At 51.4% G+C, this 13,893-nt stretch overlaps 1 protein-coding gene across 1 annotated transcript in view; it reads left to right on the plus strand.

The window, feature by feature from the left end:
• ZBTB46 (zinc finger and BTB domain containing 46) overlaps nucleotides 1–13,893 on the plus strand; it is a 102,659-nt gene that overhangs the window by 73,790 nt on the left and 14,976 nt on the right. The window contains exons 4-5 of the mRNA XM_089665416.1: nucleotides 1,624–1,908; nucleotides 7,486–7,661. Of these exons, the coding sequence (XP_089521542.1) occupies nucleotides 1,624–1,908; nucleotides 7,486–7,661 (461 nt within the window). The remainder of the gene's footprint in view (nucleotides 1–1,623; nucleotides 1,909–7,485; nucleotides 7,662–13,893) is intronic.

Raw genomic sequence — 13,893 nt, forward strand, 5'->3', positions numbered from 1 at the left:
TAGTGAATGCGGGGTCCGGGGAGAGCGGATGTAGTGAATGCAGGGTCCGGGGAGAGCAGATATAGTGAATGCGGGGTCCGGGGAGAGTGGATATAGTGAATGCGGGGTCCGGGGAGACCAGATATAGTGAATGCGGGGTCCGGGGAGAGCGGATGTAGTGAATGCAGGGTCCGGGGAGACCAGATATAGTGAATGCGGGGTCCGGGGAGAGCGGATGTAGTGAATGCAGGGTCCGGGGAGACCAGATATAGTGAATGCAGGGTCCGGGGAGAGCAGATATAGTGAATGCAGGGTCCGGGGAGAGCAGATATAGTGAATGCGGGGTCCGGGGAGAGTGGATATAGTGAATGCGGGGTCCGGGGAGACCAGATATAGTGAATGCGGGGTCCGGGGAGAGCGGATGTAGTGAATGCAGGGTCCGGGGAGACCAGATATAGTGAATGCGGGGTCCGGGGAGAGTGGATATAGTGAATGCGGGGTCCTGGGAGACCAGATATAGTGAATGTAGGGTTCGGGGAGAGCGGATGTAGTGAATGTAGGGTTCGGGGAGAGCGGATATAGTGAATGCGGGGTCCGGGGAGAGCGGATATAGTGAATGCAGGGTCCGGGGAGACCAGATATAGTGAATGCAGGGTCCGGGGAGAGCGGATGTAGTGAATGCAGGGTCCGGGGAGAGCGGATATTGTGAATGCGGGGTGCGGGGAGAGCGGATATAGGGAATGCGGGGTCTGGGGAAACCAGATATAGTGAACTTCCATTCAGATCTTCGCATGGATCTGACTGGAAGTGGGGGAGTGGGTACCTGCTCCCCGCCAACAATAAAAAGAGGTGCCATATGTTAAGGAGGTGGAGGAAGAGCGGCATTACCTCTTTCGGGTGAAGTTCTGCTTTCATGCCTGTTCTGAATTAATGTATAAAAAACCTTGTGTGATCAGATAATCGTCTACCTCCCATGCCTCCCACCCCTGTTACTTACCTGAGTCTGATCTCAATCCAGCAACGGCTTTCTCCTTACTGGACATGGACGCAGCAGGGTGACCTATTGGCTCCTGCTGCTGTCAGTCAAGTCCAGTGAGGAGGAAGCGGAGAGCTGGGCCCAGCTGCGCATTGTGTGTCAAAAGATGCACACATCCCATCTCGGGAATGAGCTTGCATAAGTGCCCCCACAGCATGCAGCTTCCTACGGGGGGGCACTCGGAAGGGAGGAGGAGCCAAGAGCACCAGTAGGAGACCCCAGAAGAAGAGGATCGGGCTGCTCTGTGAAAAGCCATTGTACGGAGCAGGTAAGTATAGCATGTTTATTAATTTTAAACAAATGGTACCTTTTATAATCACATAATATACACAGGGCTGCTTAAGGTGGGGGGGGGGGGGGTTGGATTTTAAGGAAAGTGCACCTGTCATTTAAGCATCCTGTTCTTTGCTAGATGCTAGGTCTATACCGACATTGACCTTGGAAAATAGAAAGAGATCAGCCTATCCTATCTGATTGGCCACCACGGGAGCAAGGACATTCATTCATTCATTCATTCATTCACTCCTATGTATCTGCTATCATTTTTGTTTTTTTTTCTCCTCATCTTCCCTTCCCCCTCTAACATGTCTCTCCTTCTTCTCTTTTAGGTGACGACGTGACGGTGATCGAGCCGGGCAGTTCGGACAGCCGGGAGGAACGGGTGGACTTGTACTCGCAGGGCGAGGAGTCCCTCCAAGGCGGGGAGGGCAGCTATATCACTCACACTCTGGGCCTGGAGAAGGACGACAATCACCCGCAGGTCACCAGCATCTCCAACCTGCGCAGCGCCCTCCTGAGCAAGAACAGCCTGTTGTCCCTCAAGGCCGATGTTCTGGGGGAGGAGAGCTCGCTGCTGTTCGAATACCTGCCCAAAGGTACCCACTCGCTCTCTCGTAAGTCCCTCTCTCTTCTTTCGTTGTCCTTCCCATGATAGCCGATCACAAAGGCCTGTTCACATTTGATTTTGTTTGCAGCAAAGGTGGAAGTGAGGGCCGGTCACTCCAAGTGAAGTAAAATGCAGTTAGGATTTTTAATGCATGTTTTCCCAGTGTTGTGTTCATTGTTCTCATCTTGGACTCGCAGGGTTAACCCAGCCCATCCTATTTGGGGAAACGGCCACTTCCTGTTAGATTTTAGGGGATGTGAAATCGACTCTTTTCCCCGTCTCTTCTTCCTTATGTTAAAGGGGAAGCAACTCTCATATCCCATAGAGGGAAGTGGAATCGCTCCCAACTGCCTCTGCTTTACACCCATCTGCCTCTGTCTGTAGATCCCCTGCAGTTCCTCTTTTAGGTCTGATGTATAGAGTGCTGTAAATGAACAATTAAACCACCAAGTTTGTATATCGCTCTTAAAGTCGACCTTCCAGCAACTTCAAAAGTCTGCATGAATAAATTCCTGATATGTCCCAATGTACAGCAATGGTATTAGTTACCAGAAAAATTATTGTTTGAAGGCAATCCCTGGACTCAGCAACCTTGCTTGGGTTGAGATGAAGTAATCAGTCTACTGTAGGCAGGTAGAGGCATTTCCTCAGTCTTCTTTTCCCCTAATGTTTAGATCAGTGTTTCTCAACCTTTTTTCAGTCAAGGTACCCTTAAAAATTATGGACAGTCCCGAGGCACCCTTGAAAATTATGGACAGTCCCAAGGCACCCTTGAAAATTATGGACAGTCCCAAGGCACCCTTGAAAATTATGGACAGTTCCGAGGCACCCTTGAAAATTATGGACAGTCCCAAGGCACCCTTGAAAATTATGGACAGTCCCTAGGCAGCCTTGGAAATTATGGACAGTCCCGAGGCAGCCTTGGAAATTATGGACAGTCTCGAGGCAGCCTTGGAAATTATGGACAATCCCAAGGCAGCCTTGGAAATTATGGACAGTCCTGAGGCAGCCTTGGAAATTATGGACAGTCCTGAGGCAGCCTTGGAAATTATGGACAGTCCCGAGGCACCCTTGAAAATTATGGACAGTCCCGAGGCACCCTTGAAAATTATGGACAGTCCCGAGGCACCCTTGGAAATTATGGACAGTCCCGAGGCACCCTTGGAAATTATGGACAGTCCCGAGGCACCCTTGGAAATTATGGACAGTCCCGAGGCACCCTTGGAAATTATGGACAGTCCCGAGGCACCCTTGGAAATTATGGACAGTCCCGAGGCACCCTTGGAAATTATGGACAGTCCCGAGGCACCCTTGGAAATTATGGACAGTCCCGAGGCACCCTTGGAAATTATGGACAGTCCCGAGGCGCCCTTTAACATTATGGACAGTCCCGAGGCAGGTATGACAGGTATGAGGGTCTACATAACTGTGTCATCTCTGAACTGGCATCCGGGAGGAAAATGTTGACCCTGGGTGATGCCTCAACAAAGATGAAGAGAAAATCAGATGAAGGCGTTGTCAGGGGAGTACTGTGACCTCCGTGAGATAAAACCAGTAATACATTATTTAGCATAGTTTACTTGCCATGAAACCATATCTGATGCTCGGTCCACTTTAACGTTCTGCTCAACTCTTAGATTGTAAGCTCCCAGGATCAGGGCCCTCCTAACCCTCTTGTATTGAACTGTATTGTTGCTGTATTGTCTCCCGTTATATTGTAAAGCGCTGAGCAAACTGTTGGCGCCATAAATCCTGTATAATAATAATATATAAATCCTGTATAATAATAATATATAAATCCTGTATAATAATAATATATAAATCCTGTATAATAATAATAATATATAAATCCTGAATAATAATAATAATAACTGCCCTGTAAGGTATTTCCTCTCTCTCCTGCTATTTTACTGCAGTGACCAGTTGGGTAAAGGCCAACTCTCCTCAATCACATGTTATACAAAGGCATATTGATGTGTGACTTTAATATATTTTTGTTGATGTATGCAGCTGTTTATATACAGGTCCACTTTTCTGGATAACTGGACCAAGTGTGGGGGAATATTATTTTGACTGTTTACATGTGGGGCCATGGAGTGTGGTCAGTATTTAGGTGCGGGGCTGTGGAATGTGGTCAATGTGAAGTTGCAGGCAATGGAGTGTGGTCAATGTGTGGGTGTAGACAGTGGGGTGTGGTCAATGCCTGGGTGCGGGGCTGTGGAATGTGGTCAATGTGTGGGTGCAGGCAATGGAGTGTGGTCAATGTGTAGGTGCGGGGTTGTGGAATGTGGTCAATGTGTAGGTGCAGGGTTGTGGAATGTGGTCAATGTGTAAGTGTAGGCAGTGGAGTGTGGTCAATGTGTAGGTGCGGAGTTGTGGAATGTGGTCAATGTGTAGGTGCGGGGTTGTGGAATGTGGTCAATGTGTAGGTGTAGGCAGTGGAGCGTGATCAATGTGGGGTAGTGGAATGTGGTCAATGTGTAGGTGCGGGGTTGTGGAATGTGGTCAATGTGTAGATGTAGGCAGTGGAGTGTGATCAATGTGGGGTAGTGGAATGTGGTCAATGTGTAGGTGTAGGCAGTGGAGTGTGGTCAATGTGTAGGTGTAGGCAGTGGAGTGTGGTCAATGTGTAGGTGTAGGCAGTGGAGTGTGGTCAATGTGTAGGTGTAGGCAGTGGAGTGTGGTCAGTGTGTAGGTGTGGGCAGTGGAGTGTGGTCAATGTGTAGGTGCAGGCAGTGGCAGTGGTCAATGTGTAGGTGTTGGGTGATGGGATGTAGGCCGTGAAAGATGAGATGGTAGGGGACACATTGATTGAACCCAATGGCTAGAAACTGTCTGCATATTTGAGCCTCAGCAGCCATTTTGGAGAGGATGATGCCTTGACTGGACGTGTTTTGTAGAGGAACGTGGTGCCGGCAATCTTTGGATGGAAGTGGGGGATGTCTCTTGAAGAGCCTATAGGAAAGATTTGTGAATTGGTGACTGTGGGCATGCTGTAGAGGGGAGGGCGGGGGTCACACATAGTGTATGAGGGTGTCCCCTATTGGGTGGTAGTCTTGGAGCTGCTTGGAATCCTCAGTGGTCAGCAGTGTGTTGGGGGATAAAACTCCAGGATTTGCAGAGGTTGTCACCACTAGGTGAATAGTTTGGCTGACCCCGGAACCAGCATGAACATCATGAGCTCCGTGGGTCAGTGGCTGACAGTAGAGAGGTCGGAGGAGCCCTCAGCAGTCCTTCAGACACGGAGCCTTGTGCTTCTGCCTGGGTTTCCTCCTGCTACCTGCAGTGCAAGGCTGCGCCTGGTCATGTGAGGACAGCGATTACAGCAGGCGTGGCAGCCGAGGAAGGAGGGGGGGAGGGGAAGGGGGGGCTGTCTTGATGTATTATTAGTGATCTGATCCCAGACGGGGAGAATTAAAGGGTCAGCATGTGTCTGCAGCAGGTATTCTGAGCGGTGCCAACCACAGGAATGTAGTGGCCAATGGTGTATTCCATCCAGGGACGCCTTCCTGCTGAGCCAGAGCATCTGAACCCATGGGCACCATAGTGTGCCGATCACCCCCCTGACATGTCTGTATTATAGGTATTGTCTGTCTGATCAGATGGGGGGACGGCGTACAAATGGTTAAACAGGCCATTGAGAATATTTAAAGGAACAGCTTACCTCATGTACATGGTCTTGTGATCCTCCAATCACCACTGTGCCGTATGGACCCATAACCCTGCCGCCCATTGGTGCCTACAGTGCAGTCCTTTGGCCCCAGCAGTCAGTCGGAGGGAGAGCATTGATTGGTAAAGGGGCTGTAATAACTGATCTCTAGCAGCCGCCTATAACATATCCCTAACCTGCAACCACAAATGTTTCCTCTGACCATCTCCTGTAGTATGTCTGCAGTCTCTGACCATCTCCTGTAGTAGGTCTGCAGTCTCTGACCATCTCTTGTAGTATGTCTGCAGTCTCTGACCATCTCCTGTAGTATGTCTGCAGTCTCTGACCATCTCTTGTAGTATGTCTGCAGTCTCTGACCATCTCTTGTAGTATGCCTGCAGTCTCTGACCATCTCTTGTAGTATGTCTGCAGTCTCTGACCATCTCCTGTAGTATGTCTGCAGTCTCTGACCATCTCTTGTAGTATGCCTGCAGTCTCTGACCATCTCTTGTAGTATGTCTGCAGTCTCTGACCATCTCCTATAGTATGTCTGCAGTCTCTGACCATCTCCTGTAGTATGCCTGCAGTCTCTGACCATCTCTTGTAGTATGTCTGCAGTCTCTGACCATCTGCTGTAGTATGTCTGCAGTCTCTGACCATCTCCTGTAGTATGCCTGCGGTCTCTGACCATCTCCTGTAGTAGGTCTGCAGTCTCTGACCATCTCCTGTAGTAGGTCTGCAGTCTCTGACCATCTCCTGTAGTAGGTCTGCAGTCTCTGACCATCTCCTGTAGTATGCCTGCAGTCTATGACCATCTCCTGTAGTATGTCTGCAGTCTCTGACCATCTCCTGTAGTAGGTCTGCAGTCTCTGACCATCTCCTGTAGTATGTCTGCAGTCTCTGACCATCTCCTGTAGTATGTCTGCAGTCTCTGACCATCTCCTGTAGTGTGCCTGCAGTCTCTGACCATCTCCTGTAGTATGCCTGCAGTCTATGACCATCTCCTGTAGTATGTCTGCAGTCTCTGACCATCTCCTGTAGTAGGTCTGCAGTCTCTGACCATCTCCTGTAGTATGCCTGCAGTCTATGACCATCTCCTGTAGTATGTCTGCAGTCTCTGACCATCTCCTGTAGTATGCCTGCAGTCTATGACCATCTCCTGTAGTATGTCTGCAGTCTCTGACCATCTCCTGTAGTGTGCCTGCAGTCTCTGACCATCTCCTGTAGTATGCCTGCAGTCTCTGACCATCTCTTGTAGTATGCCTGCGGTCTCTGACCATCTCCTGTAGTATGCCTGCGGTCTCTGACCATCTCCTGTAGTATGCCTGCAGTCTCTGACCATCTCCTGTAGTATGCCTGCAGTCTCTGACCATCTCCTGTAGTGTGCCTGCGGTCTCTGACCATCTCCTGTAGTAGGTCTGCAGTCTCTAACCATCTCCTGTAGTATGCCTGCAGTCTCTGACCATCTCCTGTAGTATGCCTGCAGTCTCTGACCATCTCCTGTAGTGTGCCTGCGGTCTCTGACCATCTCCTGTTCATGGTCTGCAGTCTCTGACCATCTCCTGTAGTATGCCTACAGTCTCTGACAATCTTCTGTCACATTACATGTCCTGAATATTATTTGCAGCTCGTCAGGTTTGTCAGGGGCCACAATGGAGACCCCGTATATCTTGCACATTGGTGGATCAGCACTTCTCTCCTTTCATTTGGGAGGGTTTAGCAGCTGAAACCTCTCCCTGCTCATGATATAATGTCTCACGCTAGATATAAGTTGCATGGTGCCTGGTTTACTTTTCACCGTTGTAGTTGTATTTTGTATAGATCTAGAAGAGTGTGAGTTGTGATGCATCCTCCCTGGTGGACGTCATTGCTGGATTATGCTGGACCCCGGCCTGTCTGCACACGGCGGTGACCTCTCTGTTCTCTCTCTTTCAGTAAACGAATTCACCGTCATCCGCAAGAAGTTCAAATGCCCGTACTGCAGCTTCTCCGCCATGCACCAGTGCATCCTGAAGAGACACATGCGCTCTCACACGGGGGAACGGCCCTATCCCTGCGAGATCTGTGGCAAGAAGTTCACCAGGAGGGAGCACATGAAGCGCCACACTTTGGTAAGAAGCGGTACTGCTTTCTCTGACAGTTTCTTAGGCGCTGCTGGGTCAAGTGAGGTGAGGAGTACACCGCATCGGCTAGTACAGGCAACTTGTTAAAATGTCCATGCTGATAAGACAGACTGAATCATTAGCCCTTCTGCACATGCTCAGTTTGGTGTGTATTGCTGGAGAAGTTTTTTTTTCTTGGGAGACTGCATGTGATCAGCACATGGCCAATCAGCACTGTCCTGACAGAGGTCAGGGGTTCTGCATCCTCCTAGAGCAGAAAGAAAGCTCCTCCTACAAGCTTTTAACTAGTGCTCTGCTGGACACTGATTGAAGTCACGAGACTGCTCTCACTGCTGATGAGAAGTTTATATTTACTAAAATTATTGCATTTCCATGTTGTGTGTACTGTGGGAGACCAGATATAGTGAATGCGGGGTCCGGGGAGACCAGATATAGTGAATGCGCGGTCCGGGGAGAGCGGATATAGTGAATGCAGGGTCCGGGGAGACCAGATATATTGAATGCTGGGTCCGGGGAGACAAGATATAGTGAATGCGGGGTCCGGGGAGACCAGATATAGTGAATGCGGGGTCCGGGGAGACCAGATATAGTGAATGCGGGGTCCGGGGAGACCAGATATATTGAATGCTGGGTCCGGGGAGACCAGATATAGTGAATGCGGGGTCTCGGGAGACCGGATATAGTGAATGCAGGGTCCGGGGAGAGCGGATATAGTGAATGCAGGGTCCGGGGAGAGTGGATATAGTGAATGCGGGGTCCGGGGAGAGTGGATATAATGAATGCAGGGTCCGGGGAGAGTGGATATAATGAATGCAGGGTCCGGGGAGAGTGGATATAATGAATGCGGGGTCCGGGGAGAGCGGATATAGTGAATGCGGGGTCCGGGGAGAGTGGATATAGTGAATGCGGGGTCCGGGGAGAGCGGATATAGTGAATGCGGGGTCTGAGGAGACCAGATATAGTGAATGCAGGGTCCGGGGAGAGCCGATGTAGTGAATGCAGGATGCGGGGAGAGCAAATATAGTGAATGCAGGGTCCAGGGAGAGCGGATATAGTGAATGCGGGGTCCGGGGAGAGCGGATATAGTGAATGCGGGGTCCGGGGAGAGCGGATATAGTGAATGCGGGGTCCGGGGAGAGCGAATATAGTGAATGCAGGGTCCGGGGAGAGCGGATATAGTGAATGCGGGGCCTGAGGAGACCGGATATAGTGAATGCGGGGTCCGGGGAGAGCCGATGTAGTGAATGCAGGGTCCGGGGAGAGCCAATGTAGTGAATTCGGGGTCCAGGGAGAGCGGATATAGTGAATGCAGAGTCTGGGGAGAGCCGATGTAGTGAATGCAGGGTCCGGGGAGAGCGGATATAGTGAATGCCAGGTCCGGGGAGAGCCAATGGTAGTGAATGCGGGGTCTGGGGAGAGCGGATATAGTGAATGCAGAGTCTGGGGAGAGCCGATGTAGTGAATGCAGGGTCCGGGGAGAGCCAATGTAGTGAATGCGGGGTCCGGGGAGAGCGGATATAGTGAATGCCAGGTCCGGGGAGAGCGGATATAGTGAATGCAGAGTCCGGGGAGAGCGGATATAGTGAATGTGTTCACTTATTTTCATGCCACTTCAGGCCGGTCATGTGATCTCCCCTGTATCAGCCAGCAGCGGCTACAGGGGAAAGGAGAATGCACTCTGACAATGGCTAGTAAAGCATGGAATGGTGACATCACCTATAGATCACTTGTTCCAGCTTCCTGTGTCAGCCAGCGCAGCTGTAGGGGAGAGGAGGGAGCGCTGACAACAGATGAGCCATTGAAGCCTATGGGTGACTTTCATGTTCCTGGCTTTACTAGCTGTTTTTGGAGCACTCCCTCCTCTCCCTTGCAGCTGACACAGGGAGCCGGATCCAGTGACCAGTGGGTGAAGTCACCATTCCAGGGTTTACTAGCCACTGTTGGAACCCTCTCTTCTCTCCCCTGCAGCTGCTGCTGGTTCTATCTGCCCCCCTAGGAAAGGTGTGCCCTCTGAGTCAGTTTAAAGGGAACCTGTTGGGTGGGAAATAATGGAAGCAGCCATTGACTACCGGATGGAGGGTGCAGATTGTCATCCCTGCCCTTATTAATTGAGGGATAATCATTTCCATATTGGAAATCCCAATTGCTTTGTGTCCTGACAAGCTTCCTCTACGTACAGATTTGTCCCGGCAGGCAGGATTGTGCCTTTAAATCCCGTCCCCCTGTGTCCGGCTATGATGTGAGCTCATAATGATGTCTTCTTAATTGGAGACAGGCCGAGGAGGTGATATGAGCCCATTACATTCGCAGCAAAGCAGTGTTTTTGGTTGCCATGGAGACACCGTCTGACTTAAAGGACCGCATCCACCTGACCAGAAATCCGAACGCCTTAAAGGAAGCCCGTACTGCGACAATATGTAAGCTGCCAACGCCGGGCATTTCTTTTTGAAAATGCCACCTCCCTGGCTGTCTCTGGCTTCGATTATGCAGACCAAGAGTTCGGACTTTGCTGGCTGCATGCTTATTCTAGGTCAGTGACCAGAGATGGACAGGCAGCTGGCATTCTCAGCAGTAGCAGTCTCCATACTCTGGATCAGGGGGGACTGACCATTTGGAAACTCGGGTGCTGCCCGAGGGCCCGGGGTCAGTAGAGGCCCCATGAGATGCCCCTGGTACCTTTTTCATAGGCTTTTTTGAGTTTGGGCAAGGACACAGGGGCCCCATGATCCCCTATTGCCCGGGGGCCCCATGAGTTGTCAGTCCGCCCCTGCTCTGAGTAGTTCAGTATAGTTCATTTGTTTTGGATAGAGTTGAAAAGAGTAAAAATTTCTGTCTTGTTTTTTTTTTTCTGTGACCCCCTTGGAGAAATTTACACTCACTTCCTGTGCTGACAGGAAGTGATGAGTAACATCTCCAATGAGAGGACACAAATGGCAATTAAAACCTGACAGGGGCGCCAACCATCTACTCTCTCCTTAAATTAAAGTGGTTGTAAACCCTTACATATACCCAGTGAGGTGACTGAGATCAAGCAAATCCTCTTACTTAAGTTGTACCTGTTTATCTGCAGTATTTTCTTTTCTACATCTGTTCAAAGTGCAGAATTTATAAAGCTTGTCGGAGAGTTCAGAAAACATGGGGGCGGAGAGAGCTGAAATTACACTGTGCAAAGCTCAGTGAGGAGAATTCTGAGAGCTGATTGGAGGGAAGAGACACACGCCCCCTCCACACAGCTCACAGGAACAGCTGAGCCTGTCAATCTGCTGGAGGTCCCTCCCCTGTCACCATTTTTCTCTTGGTGGCAGGAAAACTTGTCAGAGGTGACTCATCTGATAGCAGAGGATAGAAGCAGCAGAGAAAAGTGACACTTAGTGCTGTGGAGTGAGGCAAGTACACACCATAGAGGTATAGGCTTTGTTCATATTTCATGTCTGAGGTTTTCAACCACTTTGAAAAATGAAAAGTTTAAAAAGTACAGTTTTAAGAGATCACTTACTATCCAGGGCCAGCGGATGGGAGAGAGCAGATGAGAGAACAATACACCCACAATGACAGGTCAGTTACAGGACAAAACCCGGAGTTCCACAACTTTCCACAAGTCTGTATTGAACGGAGAAGTTGTTTTTGAAGTACCTGAGAGATATATACCGTATTTTTCGCTCCATAAGACGCACTTTTTTTCCCCCAAAAAAGGGGGGAAAATGTCAGTGCGTCTTATGGAGCGAATATAGAGCGGCCGGTCCGGTATTTCCACCGCCGCCGTGTCAGAATACCGGGCCGGCCGCTCAGCTCTGCAGTGGGACCGTACCTGTCCCTCTATCCAGCGGCGCGCTGTCTTCCCGGCTTCTGTAGTGTGCGTGACAGCCGGGTCCCAAGTGCGCATGCGCAAGAAGCAGTGCTCTTTGTGAATGGTAAGGCGGTACCTGGGACACATGACAGATCCCAGAAGCCGCCGGACCAATCACAAAGCGCAGCGCTTCTCGCGCATGCGCACTGGGCATCCGGCTGTCCGACGAGCGCCCACACTACAGAAGCCGGGAAGACAGCGCGCGGCTGGATAAAGGAACAGGTAAGATAAAAAAAAAAAACTCTGCGGAAGTAAGAGCGGGTACCTGTCAAATTCAGGTACCCGCTCCCCCTCCCTCCCCAAAGGTCAGCAGTCATCCCCTGTACTATGTCCGCAGTCTCTGGTCATCCCTGTACTATGTCCGCAGTCTCTGGTCATCCCTGTACTATGTCCGCAGTCTCTGGTCATCCCTGTACTATGTCCGCAGTCTCTGGTCATCCCTGTACTATGTCCGCAGTCTCTGGTCATCCCTGTACTATGTCCGCAGTCTCTGGTCATCCCTGTACTATGTCCGCAGTCTCTGGTCATCCCTGTACTGTCCGCAGTCTCTGGTCATCCCTGTACTATGTCCGCAGTCTCTGGTCATCTCCTGTACTGTGTCCGCAGTCTCTGGTCATCCCTGTACTGTCCGCAGTCTCTGGTCATCCCTGTACTGTCCGCAGTCTCTGGTCATCCCTGTACTATGTCCGCAGTCTCTGGTCATCTCCTGTACTGTGTCCGCAGTCTCTGGTCATCCCTGTACTGTGTCTGCAGTCTCTGGTCATCCCTGTACTGTGTCCGCAGTCTCTGGTCATCCCTGTACTATGTCCGCAGTCTCTGGTCATCCCTGTACTGTCCGCAGTCTCTGGTCATCCCTGTACTGTGTCCGCAGTCTCTGGTCATCTCCTGTACTGTCCGCAGTCTCTGGTCATCCCTGTACTGTCCGCAGTCTCTGGTCATCCCTGTACTGTCCGCAGTCTCTGGTCATCCCTGTACTGTCCGCAGTCTCTGGTCATCCCTGTACTGTCCGCAGTCTCTGGTCATCCCTGTACTGTCCGCAGTCTCTGGTCATCCCTGTACTGTCCGCAGTCTCTGGTCATCTCCTGTACTGTCCGCAGTCTCTGGTCATCCCTGTGCTGTCCGCAGTCTCTGGTCATCCCTGTGCTGTCCGCAGTCTCTGGTCATCCCTGTGCTGTCCGCAGTCTCTGGTCATCCCTGTACTGTCCGCAGTCTCTGGTCATCTCCTGTACTGTCCGCAGTCTCTGGTCATCCCTGTGCTGTCCGCAGTCTCTGGTCATCCCTGTGCTGTCCGCAGTCTCTGGTCATCTCCTGTACTGTCCGCAGTCTCTGGTCATCTCCTGTACTGTCCGCAGTCTCTGGTCATCTCCTGTACCGTTTGCAGTCTCTGGTCATCCCTGTGCTGTCCGCAGTCTCTGGTCATCCCTGTGCTGTCCGCAGTCTCTGGTCATCCCTGTGCTGTCCGCAGTCTCTGGTCATCCCTGTGCTGTCCGCAGTCTCTGGTCATCCCTGTGCTGTCCGCAGTCTCTGGTCATCCCTGTACTGTCCGCAGTCTCTGGTCATCTCCTGTACTGTCCGCAGTCTCTGGTCATCCCTGTGCTGTCCGCAGTCTCTGGTCATCCCTGTGCTGTCCGCAGTCTCTGGTCATCTCCTGTACTGTCCGCAGTCTCTGGTCATCTCCTGTACTGTCCGCAGTCTCTGGTCATCTCCTGTACCGTTTGCAGTCTCTGGTCATCCCTGTGCTGTCCGCAGTCTCTGGTCATCCCTGTGCTGTCCGCAGTCTCTGGTCATCCCTGTGCTGTCCGCAGTCTCTGGTCATCCCTGTGCTGTCCGCAGTCTCTGGTCATCCCTGTACTGTCCGCAGTCTCTGGTCATCTCCTGTACTGTCCGCAGTCTCTGGTCATCCCTGTGCTGTCCGCAGTCTCTGGTCATCCCTGTGCTGTCCGCAGTCTCTGGTCATCTCCTGTACTGTCCGCAGTCTCTGGTCATCTCCTGTACTGTCCGCAGTCTCTGGTCATCTCCTGTACCGTTTGCAGTCTCTGGTCATCCCTGTGCTGTCCGCAGTCTCTGGTCATCCCTGTGCTGTCCGCAGTCTCTGGTCATCCCTGTGCTGTCCGCAGTCTCTGGTCATCCCTGTGCTGTCCGCAGTCTCTGGTCATCCCTGTGCTGTCCGCAGTCTCTGGTTATCCCTGTGCTGTCCGCAGTCTCTGGTCATCCCTGTACTGTCCGCAGTCTCTGGTCATCTCCTGTACCGTTTGCAGTCTCTGGTCATCCCTGTACTGTGTCCGCAGTCTCTGGTCATCCCTGTGCTGTCCGCAGTCTCTGGTCATCCCTGTACTGTCCGCAGTCTCTGGTCATCCCTGTACTGTCCGCAGT

The sequence above is a fragment of the Staurois parvus genome, unplaced genomic scaffold (assembly GCF_062004578.1).
Source record: "Staurois parvus isolate SC_StPar_1 unplaced genomic scaffold, SC_StPar_1.0 ptg002183l, whole genome shotgun sequence".
Classification (NCBI taxonomy): domain Eukaryota; kingdom Metazoa; phylum Chordata; class Amphibia; order Anura; family Ranidae; genus Staurois; species Staurois parvus.